General features: G+C 48.2%; 1 protein-coding gene across 2 annotated transcripts in view; it reads right to left on the reverse strand.

Moving 5' to 3' along the window:
• Positions 1 to 17,716, reverse strand: part of CRYL1 (crystallin lambda 1) — a 128,059-nt gene that overhangs the window by 19,396 nt on the left and 90,947 nt on the right. For both annotated transcript variants that reach the window (XM_047833078.1, XM_047833159.1), the window contains exons 4-5: positions 12,993 to 13,154; positions 5,645 to 5,839 (exon numbers count right to left, since the gene is read on the reverse strand). In XM_047833078.1, the coding sequence (XP_047689034.1) occupies positions 5,645 to 5,839; positions 12,993 to 13,154 (357 nt within the window). The remainder of the gene's footprint in view (positions 1 to 5,644; positions 5,840 to 12,992; positions 13,155 to 17,716) is intronic.

A 17,716-nucleotide genomic window follows, 5' to 3' on the forward strand; every position in this document is an offset into this window, starting at 1 on the left:
ATAAATAAACGTTGAAAAAAAAAATTAAAAAAAAAAAAAAAAAAGATGGGACGATCTGAAAATATCTGTAAACCATGAAAAATATAAAGGAAAGTGCTTTGTAAACTTTTAAATACCATACAAACTGAAGTCACTGATGAGTAAATGATCCTCAGGGGTTCGCTGGACTTACTCCTAATTCCTATGTTAGAATCTCAATAATTAAATTCCACAGAAAACCCTCAATGCGTTTATCACAAAAAGTTTCCTCTGTTAACTTTACTACATGAGATCTGAGATATACTTTATTAACTGAACAATTCTTCATAACAGGAATTAGATTCAGATCCCATAAACTATACCTACCTGGCAAGAAAACAAGAACTGAATTTTTGCAGCCCAGTGCATGAGGAACAGAAATTCAGCCTCACGATTACATTGCTCAGAAGGGTGAATAAAACCCAAGATAAGCAATTTCCAAAGCTCATTACCAACACATTCCAACAGGCTGAGAATCTGCTGATGGCTTCGTGATTCACTCCAGCTCACCTCCACCTACCCTACCTGGATGGGGCAAGAATTTATGGGCAGTACAAGCTCAGCTATTGTCTGGGAGAGGGTTTATCATCACAACACAACTTCCTTTATTGTGATCATTAGCTTAAGAGTACTGACTTGAAATCACATTCCTGGGCAACAGGATCTTGTCCCCCAGTGACCTAATCTTGGGCTACTAGACTATAGCCGGATTTTGTCCTTCTGGCATTTCCAAGCCTACGAGGGCTGCTCCCCCCCAATTCTGAGCCAAACTGGAAGGCGAAGAATGGGGTGGGCGTCTGTGAGACAATAAAACAGAACCCAGCAACTTTGTTCCCTTATATACCTCGCTCCCATCTTGCTCCCAGACAGCCCTTGTCCTTGCCGAGCATACATGGCTGTGTGGGGACAGACAAAATCACAGGCGATGACAGGACAGTATGTCATGATCTAGGCTGCCGTGAAGACAAGGTGTGTCTTATTCCCAGCACTTTCTCTTTCTGACCTGGAAATGGTGCCTGCAGCTCCTCTCCCCCTTCTCGAATGGACAGGCCTCCACAGGAGCCTCCCTTACCTTTTTCCGCCCCACCTTTCTTAGAATTTCTCCTCCACGCTTGGCTGCAAGTAGTAAAATATGCCCTCCAGTTGGTGGATGAAACTGAAAACGGGAACACGATAAAGAAAATCGATGAAACAAAAAGTGGCTTCTTCAAAATAATCAGTAAAATTAACAAAGCTCTAGCAAGACTGACAAGGATACAAAGAGAGTGGACACAAATGCCCCACATCAGGAACAAAACCAGGGATATCACTACAGACCCTGCCAACAACTTTATGCTCATGAACTCAACAACTCAGAAGAAACGGAACAATTTCTTAAAAACCACAAACCACCAAACTCAACCAAGATGAAACAGACAGCCTGAATGGTTCTTATAACCATTAAAGAAGCTGAACTTGTAATTAAAAACCTCCTGGAAGGATGCCTCGGTGGCTCAGTCAGCTGAGCGCCCGCCTCTTAATTTTGTCTCAGGTCACAATCCCAGGGTCGTGGGATCGAGCCCTGCATCGGGTTCCAAGCTCAGTGTGAAGCCTGCTTGAGATTCTCTCTCTCCCCCCCTCTCTCACAAGTAAAATAAATAAATAAATAAATAAATAAGTACGTAAGTAAGTAAGTAAGTAAGTAAAAAATAAATAAATAAAAACCTCCTGGAAAAGAGGTTTTTCTCCAGGCCCAGGTGGTTTCACTGGAGAATTCTACCAAATATTTAAAGAAGAATTAACAAAAATGTTATAATCTCTTCCAGAAAATAGATGGAGAGAAAACTTCCCATTTTATGCATTATTACCTTGATATCTAATACAGTGTTACCTTGATATCAAAATCAAATATAGTAAAAGAGAGAGAAAAAGGAAAACTACAAACTAATGTTTCCTCTGAACTTAGATGCAACAAAACATAAGCGAACTGACCCCAGCAACGTCTAGAAAGAATTACACATCTAGTGGTATTTATTCTAGGTCTGCAAGGCTGGTCCAACATGGGAAAATCGACCGATGTAACCTACCAGGTCGACAAAATTAGCAAGTGGCGGAACAGCACCCTTCTGCTCCCCTGACATCCACATTAAGGCACCGCCATGGCTAAGTGGAAATGTGAGCCATCCTTCTGGCCAGGTGCCCTGCCTGTCCCACTCTAGCTCACACCCCAACTTGTGGGTAGGACCCCTGGAAATTCACACTTGGATCTGACTTGTGCAGAGCTGTTGACACACGGACAGCAAGGAACAGTATTCCTCGACCCGCCCGCTGATGCAGCACCCCGGAAGCCAGGACGGCAGCATCCGGGCCCACGTCTACGCAAGGCGTCCTAGTGCTCTGCAGCCAAGTCACCTTACAGCCCTCGGACCTAAACAGCCAGCCCTAGCTCTGCCAAATTTCAACTCGCTCTGCGAATGCAGAAGGCACGAGACTGGAGCAGCCATAGTGTCCTTGAGTAAGTAAGGCGGCCCTGCTCATCTGCGCTCACTGTGTTCGCTGCCAGAAGGCTGGGGCCCCGGCCCACGTGTGAAACCCACTCCCGGGAGAGAATGTCTTTGAAAGAAAAACTCTGCAAGGCCTTTGGATCTTTCCAACCTAAGATGTATAAAAATCTCCAGTTTTCACTGTAACATTTCCCCAATTGATCTGCTTTTTATACCAAAGTTGCCCTTAAATGTTTTGAAGTACACTTGGAACACCCTAAAATCTAAATTCAAGTTCAACTGGCTCTGACGTGGTGAGTCAAAGGGGCGTCATTTGGCCCCAGCCCTGACGGGGCCCAGCACACGCGTGCAGATTTGCACAGGTGAAGGTGGGGCTCGGGAGGGGTTTGCTCGCCTTGTCTGCCCCTCAGGATCTTAGGTGGAAACAGACCACAGGAGGCACAAGTTTTCTTTCAAGAAATTCATGTGATCAAGTCAAGACTACTCAGGCCACCCCACCTAATGGGCACAAATGTTGATCCACTAATCCCAGGAGGAGGCAGGAGAAACGTGCCTTTTGTGTGTCTGCTGGGGTGCACCGTTGAGAACCCAGCGGAGGATCCCGTGGCTGCTTACGTGGCCGGGGGGCAGTTCTCTCACGGCATGGCTCTGACTCTGCTAAGCCCAGAGCCTAAGGAAAGCAGGGCTCCTGTGGGGTGTTCAGAGCCCACGCCCGTGGCTCCTCTGCCCTCAGAAGTAACTGCTTCAGGAGTGGACGCACGGCCGGCGTGCTACTGGCACTCCCACGTGTGGGAGGCCGACAAAGTAGCGGTCTCCGGGCGGCAACGGTTAAGAGCAGGTACAACACGGGCGACCCGGCCCCCTCGGATGTTCCCTCTGCGAGCCCCTGTCCCACACCTGGACCGCTTCACCTGTCACCACAGAGCTCAGGGATGCCCGTCACCCTATTCACAACCTGGAGAGAGGGACCTATAGTTTCCAGACCCGTCTTAATTCTGTCTGCCAATCATCTTTATTTTCTAAAACGGACTGATCTCCTGGACATTCACCAAGGAAAACTCTTGAGGTTCTATTCACACTTTGTCATGTCTGTAGCCTCTTCGCAATTTGTCACAAACTCTATCCTGCTGGCCTGTAGCACATGGTGCCTCATGGAGACTCCAGGCACGTGAGTGCCACTGCAGCCAACAACAGACACACGCGGACTCTCCGGCATGAGACCCAAGAGTGAGAACGTTCCTGCAAGTCGGTAACATGATCACGCCCAGTCTGCCATCAGCCGCCAGAGACGGGACAATCTAAAGGAGGGCGGACGAAATGAGGCGGTACAGCAGCCACATTCAGTAACTCCTCCAGCCCTCCCTCCACGTCTGGCCAGTAAAGGGGAGAACTGGAATCCTCCACGGCTCCTCCAAGGGGAGCGCTGCCACCCTCCACCGACCTGCCAAACTCGGGAGCTTCCCAACTACCCCCGGTTCTGCTCTGGGGTCAACACACAGAGCATCCTCTGTGTGTGACTCCCACCTAATTCCTCTGCCCCAGAACCTCCAGGTTTTCCCTTGAGCTGGCTCACATCGTTCTGACTGGAGAAAGCAAGATTCAGCTCAGGGCTTTTCTTTACCCCTTTGGGCCTACGTTACTTTACAAAAAAGGCAAAAACTGCCTTAAAACCTCTCTGTGTTTCACTGTAACACTGAACTTTTCTGGTGGTCTATTGAAGTGTTCCAGACAAGTGGAAATGATGTAAAAACAGCTCCGAGGGAGTGCTTTCAGTTCAGTGTGGCTTTAAATATTCTACTACTGATACTCAAAGAACATTCTCCAATTATTAGGAAGTTAAAACTACGAACTTAACAGTGAAAACCCCAACAAGGACACAGGATTGCAGCTACTGTGTGGCAACTGGACACGGCAGTCAGCACAGATGATGAATCTAACAGGGACGGGGCAGAATGCCGTAACCAGGAAGCAGGAGGGTCACATACATCACGCGCTGGGCAGCTAAAATACAATGCCCACAGGCCGGCCCCCTTCTTCCCGTGTCAGGCTGGGACTGGCAGGCTCCCATAGGAGCTCTGGGCCTATTCCAGGAACAGACAATTCAGCCCGAGCTTCGTTCCCCTTGCCTTGCGTACCCGGATAGACCCTCGCTCGCTCCACCATGTTTCTGCAACATGAGCATGGACAGTGTTGTTCACCCATGTAGAAGCTGAGGAAGCATCAACAAGCAACTGGATGGAAAACAGACGGTCTGAGCCCAAGACCCCTGGACTCTTCACTGCAAGTCCTGGGGCTGCTCCAAGGTCTAGCCTGCCTGGAACCAGGTCTTTCGTACAAATGTAGAAGCGAGGTGATTTCTAAAGTCACATGTAAAATCTTTTGGGGCATCTGGGTGGCTTAGTCGGTTAAGCGTCAGACTTTGACTTAGGCCATAATCTCGCAGTCTGTGAGTTCAAGCCCTGCATCAGGCTCTGTGCTGACAGCTCGGAGCCTGGAGCCTGCTTTGGATTCTGTGTCTCCCTCTCTCTCTGCCCCTCCCCTGCTCACACTCTGTCTCTCTCTCAAAAATAAATAAACATTAAAAAAATTAAGAATAAATAAATAAAGTCACATGTAAAATCTTTTAATGAAAGGACAGGGTTAAGTGTGTGTGCATAACTTCCTATTTATATTTAAGATAAGCATAGCGCTAACAAGTTTAAGGACTGCCCATTGTTTCTTCCTCAAGCTCTTGAAATAAACTGGGTTCCTTTAGAGGATACAAGTTTACTCAAAATTTAGTTTTTCCCTCTTGAAAAATTATAACACTGGGGGAAAACCTGACCCTGTGAGAAAATGCAGCATTGTCACACAGAGATAATTATGTGGTAATGATACGAAAGAACAGGAAGCAGAGAAGTCTATCATCAGGTGTGAATATCAAATGACTTACTGTAACAGGAATCTCTGAAACATACAATGAACTGCCACATTACATTTTATTTTCCTTGCCTGTTGACTGAACCTGAGAGAAGAGCTTGCCCTCAGTCCCCAGAACAGAACAGGCAGGACTGAGCGCTGACTTTCCCACCCCGCCATGCGGCCCCAGGACATGCGGCTACCCTTCCCCTCCAACAGCCAGAGGCTGGAAGCAGCCCACGCACCTCCACCAGCCGCCAGGCCTCGCTGATGACGGCATACTGGAGGCGATTCAGGACAAAGCCATCCATCTCCTTCAAGACTCTGACTGGGGACTGTCCGATCTTCCGCATCAGGGCGTGGGTTCTGTCCACCGTCGCAGGGGCCGTCTCTGGGTGTGGGACCAGCTCAACCAATGGCACGTAATACGGTGGATTTACCTTACGAGAGAGACAGGAGGGGAGAAGAGTCAGAAGATAGCCCTGGAGCCGGGGTGCTGTTCTGGCAGACTGCTTGCCTATCCTGAATGGTCAGATGGTACAGATTTGTCTGGGGAAGGGCCACTTTAGATTCAGCATCTGATGACAAGAAACTTGAAATATAAAGTAGTCCACAAAGGAGGGAAAGAAAAAACCTGAGCACAAAAATCTGTGTGTCTTATTTATTGAAAAATCATAACTAGCACCTGAGGTTGAAATTTGGAGGTGCAGATGACCATCCTATGCTTTCAGGGCTAATCTCCAGACCCCTGGCCTCCCCCAGGATTTCTCAGCTACCCACTGTCTAGACTCCACGGGCTTTCGCCCAGCCCCAGCCCTCCTCCAGACCCACCTTCCAAAACCCTCACTGCGGGGTCTTGCTTATTCTACTGTGTCAGGGTTAAAATTGAGAGCATCTTCCCAAAACCTGGTATTTCCTTAACGTGTCCATGTTGAGCCCCAAACGCGTCCCGCCAATCAAATCTCACCTACACAGAGGTCACGCAGCATCAGAACACTACCGCAGCCTTGACGTCGTGACACGGCCTAAGGTGGGAAGGGTTGGCCCACGATGAGCGGGCCCAGGTGGAAATGCCTGCCTAGCCCAGCATTTACACTTTGTGCTCTGGGTTTCTTGGTTTATTTTTTTTATTTTTGTCTTTTGTTTGTTTCTTCGTTTATTTTGAGAAACTGTTCTTGAAGAGTCCCAAAGAGGATTATCCTCAGTCCAAAGAAAAGGCTGCTTCGTAGAACCAGATTAACCTCACCATTAAAAGCTAAATGCACTGTAGGGGCGCCTGGGTGGCGCAGTCGGTTAAGCGTTCGACTTCAGCCAGGTCACGATCTCGCGGTCCGTGAGTTCGAGCCCCGCGTCAGGCTCTGGGCTGATGGCTCAGAGCCTGGAGCCTGTTTCCAATTCTGTGTCTCCCTGTCTCTCTGCCCCTCCCCCGTTCATGCTCTGTCTCTCTCTGTCCCAAAAATAAATAAACGTTGAAAAAAAATTTTTTTTAAAAAAAAGCTAAATGCACTGCAGTAAACTGTATGCCAAATACTTTTAAGTAATTTTTCCTCAATATATAGAGGAAAATTGATAGAATCTTACAGTCACTAATTACTACAAGAAGCATCTTTTTTTTTTTTCTTTTTTAAAGTAAGCTCCATACCCAAGATCAAGACCTGAGCTGAGATCAAGAGTCAGATGCTTAACTGATTGAGCCACCAGGAAGTCCAAGAAGCATCCATTTTAAAATGACTTCTACAGGGGTGCCTGGGTGGCTCAGTCAGTTAAGCGTCCCAACTTTGGCTCAGGTCATGATCTCACGGTTCATGAGTTCAAGCCCCGTGTCAGGCTCTGTGCTGACAGCTCAGAGCCTGGAGCCTGCTTCTGACTCTGTGTCTCCCTCTCTCTCTGCCCCTCCCCTGCTCACACTCTGTTTTTGTGTGTGTTTGTGTGTCTCAAATACACCTTTTTTAGAAATTTAAAAATACATACATACAATGACTTCTATAGAAAAGGGAAAGAAAACCTTCCTTCTCCTAGGACACTGCTTAGGAGGGGCCTCTGGTCCACAAACAGCTTAGCTTCGGAGGTTCCCTGTGCTCTCGGCCTGTCCTGGTCACGCTCAGCCCTCTTAGAAAGCAAAAGAGGACGGCATCTGTTTTCAGATAAATAAATTGTAAATCAGTGCCTCAACTGAATCACTTGTCTCCTGCCTATGATCATCGAGCTCATAAAAATGTCTAACCTCTGGCCTTTTCGAAGATCAGAATTGTAAGAACTGGAAGCCTCTCTACTTAGATGGATTTTATCTTCCTATAAGACAAAGACTACGTCTTTGGGGCTTGGGGTCTTTCAATGCCGCAAGCCTCACGGGCGGCACAATCCCAGACCGAGACACCGGCTACAGAGGATCCGCACGCACAACGTGCTCCCCGGCCCGCATCCTCCCTAAGTGGCGGTTCTCCCGGCTGCCACCGCTGGCCTCCCTCTGTGCCCACTCCCAGGCTCTGGGCAGAGCTGGGTGGCTCCCAGGGTGTCTCCCCCACCCCAAACCCCGAGATCTCACTTGGAGCTCACCCCCCATTCCAGGCTGTATCTGTAATTGTGCACCGGACACACTCCTAACGAGCATACACTCGACCTGTCACGAATCAAACTGCCGTCCCTCTCGCCCCCACACAAGGTCCTCTTCCTGGCGTCCCATCTTGGCGAGAACACCATCACCCCAACACCCAACGCCCAAGTCAGCACCGTGAGAAGCATCCTCGGTGCCCGCCTCTCCCTGGCCTGCCCCACTTCCCATCGGTGATCCTGTCAGTTCTATTCACGTCTCTGGAAAAACCCATTCCCGCCACCGCACACGCACACTTGGCTCGGGCCGTCGCCTCCCGCTCGGATTCCGGCACTCTCCTCCCTGGCCTCTCTCTCCAGGCCCATCCTCTCGCCACCACCGCCAGGGTGAGCCTTTGTCAGGCAGGGGCCTGTCGGATCCAGAGGCAGAAGGGAGCACGAGGCTGCCGGGCCGGAGAGCTGCCGCTCCCTGGGGGCGGAGTTTCAGCTTCCCAAGAAAGACTTCTGCGGATGGAGTTCTGTGCGAGGGCCGCACGGCCGTGTGAACGTGCTCACTGCCGCTGAACCGTACACAGTTTCAAGCCTTACACGTGTTTCATCACAATTAACGTTTTTTTAAACTTAAAACCAGGATGCCGACTGCACCACCTCCAGCTCAAAGCCCTGCAGGACCCTGATTCCCCAGCACCCGCGGAAACCCAGCCGCACGGTCCAGCTCTCCGTGCTTCCTGAAACAGGCCGCGTTCACGCTTTGTGTCCACGCGCTCGAACCGGGCAGCTGCTGGGAGAGGACCTCCCGGAGTCTGAGGGCCCGCAGGGGGTGGCTCTTGCCACGGCACCTCAGTCCTGTGACAGGGACACTGATGCCAACTGCAGGCTGGGAGAGGGACGGGACAATCAGGTGGAGAGATGAGAGGAGGGAGGAGGGAGGAGGGACGGGAGGGGCCGTGGAAATAAGCAAAGAAGCGACTCTCTCAAAAGGAAAGGAACGGCTGTGTTCCCCGGAACGCCTGGGCCTTCCGGGATCGGGGTCTGTGAGTCAGACTGAGAATCACGCCTTGAAGAAATGGGAAAAACAAAACAAACGAGGGGAAAATGAGGCAGTGTCTCTAAAGGTTACAGGAGCCGGTCCACGGGCTCTCCAGAGCGGGCAGCGCTGTGCCGGAGGCGAGACGGAGGGCCTGGCCGGTGAGGCTCTTTGAGAGCTCAGGTGGGGCCGGGCGGTACAAGGGGGGGCATTCTCCATTCACCTCGTGAAAAGCCTGCCCAGAACCTGGACCAGAGCCTGGGAGGCATGTGATCGCGGAGATAGCACAGCGCGCCCAACACAGAGGCTTCGTTTATTTTCTCTGCAGCAGATGAAACAGAGTTAAACTCAGAGGAAAGGCAGCCGGCCCCTTCTCCCAGAAGACAGCCGCGGCGATCTGCAATTCATTGGCACAGCTCCGCGGAGGGGGCACTCCCGACCAGGCGAACTCCTCTTCTTTACAGAGGAGTGGAAGTAAAAATGAAGGGGCGGCTTGCTTACAGCAGGCCGAGAGGCCTAATCCCCCACCATGTTGATAATTTTCAGAGTAAAGCCCTTTCATGAGTGACAGCCCATCCCACCCCACCTTCCTGAACCCTCCACAGGCAGAGGGGGGAAGGCTGCCCCTCTGACGGGCAGCAGCTGACAATCTGAAACGGGCACCGCCTACACACGCACACACATACGCTCTCCAGAAACAGCAAGCTCCGGGACGGACGTTCAAATTACCACCAACACGAGGGCAAGTGGTTCCGGGGTCAGGCGGGAGAGTGAGTAACAAAAGTGGCAAGCGTAGGCAAGGTGCTCAGATGGGAACATTCTGGGCACCTTATGTGAGCAGTGCCCGGTTTAATTCCAGGCTGTGTTATAGCTCCGTGGCTGACAAGTAACCAACGTGAGAGATGAGTAGACGAGAGTTAGGACCTGTCTCCACTCAACACTGGAATCCCTGAGCCATGTGCATCCTTCCCAGGCAGCCTCATCCACAGAGCATCCATAAAAGGAGCGCCAGGAGCATCCGATGGGCTAAAGCAGCCCCCACCAGCTCCATGGGACCACCACGTCCCCAACTGAAGTAAGGCTGTAAAGTGTGGCTGAAACCGTTTTGACTGATTGCTAACATAGATCCAGGCACCAAGAGAGACTGCGACCAAATTCAACTTTGAGATCATCATCATCAGCGAACGTCTCCCAGCCACCAGATGCCCATCCCTGAGCCCCTCTACACACCCACAGGGAGATGAGGCAGACCGGGAAACGCAACGTAAGAAACATTGGAGAGGAAGAATGCCAGGGACACATTAACACCCCTCTTCCTGAGCCCGTCGCCTCCTGGCTCTAGTCTATGAAGCCCACTTGAAAATCCCAAACTACCTGTGTGCTGAGAGAACACGCCCACCCCGTAGTGACCCCCGCTCACCCCCAGTGCTCAGATGACCCAGAGCTCCTCCCCCCCACCCCCACCCCCAGCGAGACAACATGTGTTTGCCCAAAAGACAACACGTGATGTCGAAACTCGCTGGCTGCCGGCTCTTCTGTGGAGGGCTGGAGGCGGCAATCTTTCGCAACTGCTGACTATCCACTCTCGCCAGAGCCTTTTAGAGGCACGAAGAAGGGGCTTCCTTTTCCCTTGTCCTGTTTCCTGTCTGGGCAAAGAACTGTGGGTGCCTGGGGCAGGATGTTGAGGCGGCGGCGTGTGAGCCGATGCTCCGGGCCGAAGGGAAGCAAGCTCCTCAGAGACCGTAAATGGTTCTGGAATATTTGGGACTGCCCGTCCAGCTTGGGTTGAATTGTTCAGCACGCCTTTTCCCCACCTGAGCTCAGTGGAATCATCTGGGCAGGAGATCGGTGGGCAATATCAGCGCAGGAGAAAGAAAGGATAGAATTCCAAAGACGGCCGGCTTGGGTGACTGCATTTGCTTAAATTAATGTTGGCTTAGGTATAAAATGATTTCCAAAAGAAAGAAGAGATTGATTTGTGAAACAAGGTCTGGACTTACTTTGGTTATGCTATTTGACCTTGATTAAAGAAGTAAAAGCGAGCAATCCTAAAATGGTATGAGAAATATCATTACTCAACAGTGAGTGGCTGAACTACTAGTCAGAGGTACTTGTTAGGAGTGACAGGAAAGTGAAGGAGGTGTGGTGTCATCCATCAGGTAGTTCAAAATTAAGAGACATGGGTAAAAGTCTTGATAAAGGACTTAGGAGGCATTTTCTAAACAATCTGACTTAGCTGTTTTTCCTTTTTTTCCCACCTGACTTAGAAGTAAAATTACTGGTTAGAAGTTGGAAGTTTCCAGGCAAGATTAACTCTCTAATCAACAAACAGTTTACCGTTCCTAAGAGTCCTTTTTACGGACATGTAAATGTCATAAAAGCAAGGACATGTCATGTTTCGTGGCACTTGGTAACTGGATGCTTCAACTAAGGTCCCTCTTGGTGCTAATTTCCCGTATCTGAGTGGTAGCTAAACATGACCGGTTTTCTTCTATATTCTGTGGGTCTGAGTCTCCGTATTTTACGACCACTCTCCACTTTCCCTTGTACTTCGGTAGGAGGATATCCAGACATCCAGAACCATACGGTCATGTGAATGGTGGTCCAAGCCGTCCCTCCTGTCAGCACGCAGAATCAGGAGGCATCTCTGACCCGCCCTTTTTCCTCACCTCCCTGAGCAAGCCCCTTAGCCTCCCCACCCCCACACTCTAAGCTACTCTTGCTCAGCAGGAGGACTTTCCCTGCTCTCAGTCTAAGACCCTCCGCCTCACCACGGCCCTGGTGGCTCATACTAGGAATCCTGACCCAGTTCTGTGAAGTAGCTGTCCCCCTCTCTGAGCCATCTTCAATATAGAAGGAACCTTCTGATCACCCTCCAAAGGCAGCACTTCCACCACATCACAGGGCTGCCCTGTGTCTACACCAGTCCCATGTCTTCAGAGTAACGCTCACGATTTTGTACAACCCAACCATTCCCAAGCCTTCTGGCTCTTTCCTCCTGCTCCCCAAGTACGTGAGGTGCGTGTGTCTTTCTGGTCAGGCTGGCCTCCTCACAATTCTGCATGCCCCGTGCTTGTTCTTGGCCAAGGGTCTCTTCATCTTCTTTCCCACCCTCACACTCTCTCCTCCCTGGTCAGCCCAGATCCTGCCCAGCCTGGCCCTGGCTCCTCCAGGCAGCCCTTCCCCGGCCTTCACCTCTGATGGCCTGCTGGTGCTGAGGGTGTGGCCATCGTCATCTACTATCACATTCATTATGGCCGGAGCTAAGTTAGCTTTTCTGTCCTAACCTAACGAGCTGTCCCCAGTTTCCCAAGGTCACACTGAGCTCACAGCTGTTACTCAACCTTGGCTCTCCTGATTCTCCTTTCCTCACATTAATACATTAATCTCAAAAAGACTTACTGAGTGCTCGCACGCCAACTTGTACTCACTGTCCAACAGGCCTCATCGTGCCCCCCCACTGTGTAAGTCTGCCCAGTTAATTCCAACAGAGGGGTGCAAGGGAACAAAAAAAAGGGGTAGGAGGCTTAAAGCCAACCTACCGAACCAGAATCTCAGGAGCAGGACCAAGAATTTGCATTTTAGTAAAACTGATCCTACTCCGAATTGTGTTGAGGAAACCACACAGCGCAGTAAAACGGCTACAAAATCCTACTAAAAATGCGGACACATTTTTAAAATGACTCCCCGACGGTAGGACTATTTGGTTAGTACTCTCTCTCTTCAGCTAGACAGTGAGTTACGTAGGTGAGGGAGACAGCGTGGATTCTATCCCATCGTGCGTCAGGTACACAGACACAATTCAAGACATTTTTGGATAAAATTCTCTTTAAAACTGCCGGGATTGCACAGCTCTCTAAATACACTGAATCACATTAAATTATCCAGCTTTAATTGTGTGGCATGCGAATTACACCTCAATAAAGCAGCTACAAAACACTATCGGATCAGCCAAGGCGTACCGCCCCGGAAAACCGGAACGAGAGGCCACCGTGCTGGCGGGTAGAGGCACTCACAGGATGGGCCACGAGGCACTGCTGCACGTGTGCGAGGCCAGCAAACAACTGGGAAGGCAGGAGGCAAGAGGTGGAGCTGCTTAAGACAACTTGGTCATCGATGATTTGATCTAACTGAGCAAAAATCTTCTTCTTCAGCTCCAGGTTTTCTGGAACGCATTCCTGAAAAGAACATATTCAAATTACTATGGATGATACTGCACTCAGGCCTCAAGCAAAGCAGCTCGTGTCTGATTCATTCCTTAAAAAAAAAAAAAAAAAAAAAAAATCAATGAACCAATTAGAAAACTACCAGCAATTTTTAAGAGCAAACCAAAAAGCCGCTGAAGAACATGGCAAGTCTCCGGAAACTCCGGAAACTGGGGGGCGTGTATGTGGGAGCTGAACTTTCTAGCTTTGCATAGGCCTGAAAACTCGAAGGATAAAACAGTCTGCCGAGCACATGGGGGTTGACTCCACGACAGAACACAGAACAGCACCTCCAGAGAGGCGCTACAAACATCCACAGCAGTCATCACCACTTATTTTCCCTACCTGTTCTGACCATCAGAGCAACTTATCTTCAAGGAAAAATCTTATCTTCGTGAAACGAACAAACACGTTACATCCATAATTCCCGAAGAGCTTCTTGAGAATTCATTTCTAATTGGAAATCCTTTTGAAAAGGACCTTTGTTTCTACAAATCTAAAATTACTTTAATGGGGTGTGGGAGGAGGACAGAGGAGCAAATTTGGATTAAGTACTGCAGATAACACCACTCTGAAATCCTAATCGTGCACAGAGCCGGCTGGAGTGAGAGGACATTCTCCAACAGCCAAGTGTGGGGCCACGGGTGAGGCCTGTTCCTGGGAACACAGTGGATACGGCCCTGCTGCGGATGGAAGCGGAAGGGGAGAGGACACTAGGGCTGCTCCCACCCCTTCCCTCCTGCCACCGACTCCTCTGGGAAATCACACAGCGGTCGCTCCTGCCCAAGACGGGTCCCAGCTTACCCGGAGGCCATAGGCCCTGCAGGGGAGGCATCAAGAACTCCCAAGGTTCCCTGGAGAATTTATAGGACCATGGCCTCAGTATGGTCCGGTAACCATCAGCATCAGAATAAACTGGGTGCTTGTTAAAAATGCAAATTCTCAGGCCCTCATGAGGGTAGGGTCCTGATATCTGCATTTTAATCAAACATTCTGATGATTTTTGTTCCTGCTGAAGTCTGAGACCCACTACTCGGGGTGTAGGTCTTCTGTACTCTCAGTGTGGCTACCAAACACACCCTCGAGACTCTCTCCAGCCCGATGTCAGAGCCCTGTCCTCCCCTCCTCCCCGAGCTACCCAGGGACCCACCGAGGATGCCCTGATTAGTGTAGCGGCATCGTGGTAGCAGAAACGGTATAAACACCAGCAGGCGACCAGAGGTGCGTGAAGGCGAATGTGCAATGCTGAAGGGCCACTGGGAATTATAGGAGAATCGCCCCTCAAAAATAAAGGTTTTCAGGTTTGACTTAGTAATATTGAATCATTAATCATGAAATCTAATAGTATATTGAAATCAGCTGTGTAAATATTATGACCCGAATTCCGTTTCATCTACAAAGTTTAAAAAGTTTTACTCTGAGGGTAGGGAGTCAACATTGTGTTTGTTTATACTTTTAAAAAATATAATCAAACCATGTGAAATTTTTATTAAGAACAAAAGGTCATATAAGCGCCACATCTCAAAGACAAGGAAAAAAATGGAGTCATTTAAGAACTGTAAAGCCCATTGTATTAAATCCCCTTATCACAAAGGGGAAAAAAGCTACAGTAGCCGGCTGGTTGTATTGAGTGATTCCTGGATCAGTTAAGTCTGCAAGTTGGGTTCAGTTTAAATGGAGCCTTGTAGTAAAGCCAGAGACTAAGAATGATGCAGATACTGTGTAAGCTAATAAAAGAGTCCTTGTGAACAGCCTTATTGTGAGTCTGTCACACAGATTCGCCCCTGAAATGCTATGCCTTCTTCAGATCGTCTGATTATCAAAGAGGCAAGAAAACTTGAACCAGAGGAAACCCAAACCTGCTACAATTATGTAAGGGTTTTTAACGGCACATTTGCTTGAAGTTTTGTTGTTGTTGATGATGATAGCAGCAACTGTGTTCAATTTGCTGGGCCAGGGTTATACTGCCTCTGTCCATGTCAAGCCTTGAGTTCATTTCCTTGCTATTCATTGGGGAGCCGATACTCCTTGCCTGAGAAAGAGTATGAAACGCTATTAATCAGGATTAATCGTCACTTGTGGTTGACTGCAAAGCTAAGAGAGGCAACGGTCATTCTCTTTGCCCTAAAGGGGCTGGGAGGAAGGGCAGAGAAAAGTCCCAAACAATGAGACAACTGAGAACCCAGCTGCAACGCGGCCTCACTCTCTAAACTATAGCAATGGGACCAGGTGAGAATCCAGCCTTGCCTTCTGAACTCAGTGGTGTTTTTCAGGGGTCCTTTCTAGAGAAAATGGGAAGTGTTAGCAAACATTCTATCACTATTCAAAGTAATGAGCTTGACTTTGCTTAATTAAACTCTGACAGCATTTTGGAAGCAATGATTATTATGTTTGTGTTTTGTTTGTTTTGAAGCGGGAGGGAGACACAACACATAATAAATGATATTCTCACGCACAACACATAATAAATGATATTCTCGCACAACCACTATGCTCAGGTTTCAACAAACAAAACAAAACTCTGGGACAAGTAAAGAGAGCACCGCGTAACTTCCCAAGAATCACAACCTTTCCTGGTACATCAGAAGTTTACTCATCTCAGGAAGTATCAAATAGTTAAAAAGTGAGGTTAAGTTTAAACACTCCTTTTTCCCTTGTCTTCTTGAAAGCAAGAAACTGAATGTTGGTATTATTATAGGCATAACTTTTAATTCTCTCTAACTTACTTATATTTTAAAGGACAAATCATGTATAGACTTTGGTGTTTTGTGATTAGAGTTACCTGTGACAGCATTCAACTCATTAGGAATGTTCTAGAAAGGCAACATGGCCATGGCAAGTCAGAGCATTGGATAATTCCCAGGCAAAGGGAGTCCTACCTAGGAACTCACTTCCGAAGTTTACTCACTCGCTGTGCAACAATACACATCTTCCAAAACAAATATTTTCATGGGGAAAATGAAATTTCATTATTTTTTTTTTTTAAATCAGTTCAGGCATTTTAGATAGGCGTCCTGTTGCTAGAAAATCTACATTTGTTAATGCAAAACATTTGGAAGCAATCTTCAATGTGCCTTCCAGAAAGAAAGCAAAACTAGATTAGAAGACTTTAGTACTCAAAATATTTTACATGCAAAGAAGTCCTCTTAGCCAATTGTAGGGGAAGGACATGGCAAGAAAAAGGTGAGCTAAAACCTCACTTCAATCATGGCAGAAGGAAATTCTCTCTCAAACTAAAGATGGAAGTGATCCACATTATAAAATCTGTTAGCACTAATTGTATCTTGTCAAGTTTTATTGCCACAGGCCATAAACTGCACTAAGCCCTAACCAGAGGCTCGTTCTTTTCCTTGAAATAAAAATAAAAAACATTTTTAAAGCATATTACAAATCCTAAACAGAGTTCCACGATAATCTGGAACAAATTGTATCCACTCTAGAGAGACCTTTCCAAAGTAAAAACCAGTGTAGGCCACAGATTTAGGAACATTACTTCCTGGGGATTAGGTGTTAAGGTTACCCGGATTGTTTGCTTTACATCTGTTTATTTTTGAGAGACAGAGAGTGAGAGACAGACTGCAAGCAGGGGAGGGGCAGAGAGAGAGGAGACACAGAACGGGAAGCAGGCTCCAGGCTCCGAGCTGTCGGCACAGAGCCCGACGCGGCTCGAACCCAGGAGCCGTGAGACCATGACCTGAGCCCAAGTCGGAAGCTTTCCCCACTGAGCCACCCAGGCGCCCCTGCTGTTTGCTTTAAACAGCAGCCCTTTCCACGGGTAACCACAGGGGACGGAGAAGAGGCTGAAATGGCACCTGCACCACTTGCTGTCCCGATCATGAGTCTTTTCCCACCCTCATTCCAAGGTTATTTCTGGGACCTTTTATGAAATCATTTATTTAGAATTGGGGTAGAATGCCTGCCAGGAAAAAATTACAATTAAAATTATTTTTTTTAAGCCTGCAATTAGCAGACAGTGCATTTCTAATAGTTCTCATGAGGAAGACTTGGGATTTTTAATACAAAGTGCTGGGAAGAGCATGAAACACAAAACTGGAGAAGGATTAAGCAAGGCATAGGCATGAACTTTTAAGACAAATAAAAAACAAGTAAGTTGATGTGAAGGCTATCACATCAATCACTGAGACCATTTGTTACCAGGGAGGACTATGTTTGAATTCCAGGTGACAAATTCGAGAAGACTACGTGTATTACCTTTTTACATGACTTTCTTTTTACCTCTGTGTCAGACACATGTGTAATGCATTTCCACCGGTGATCTCTCTTTATAAAGCAGCACTTCTCAAAGCAGCAGAGGACAGGGAGAGGTCTATTTGTGAGGGTTGGGGGCAGGGGGGAAACATAGAAATTTAAACACAATGCTTTTGCTAATAATAATTGGACTATGTATTTTCAGCCCAAACCCTTTGTTATTGCAATGAGTGAAACAACAAATTGCACTCAACATATTTTGTTGGATGACAACCATTGTTTTATGAAAACATTCTCATTTTTGAAAACTCAGGTTTTATAGTATC

The sequence above is a fragment of the Prionailurus viverrinus genome, chromosome A1 (genome assembly GCF_022837055.1).
Source record: "Prionailurus viverrinus isolate Anna chromosome A1, UM_Priviv_1.0, whole genome shotgun sequence".
Taxonomy (NCBI): Eukaryota; Metazoa; Chordata; class Mammalia; order Carnivora; family Felidae; genus Prionailurus; species Prionailurus viverrinus.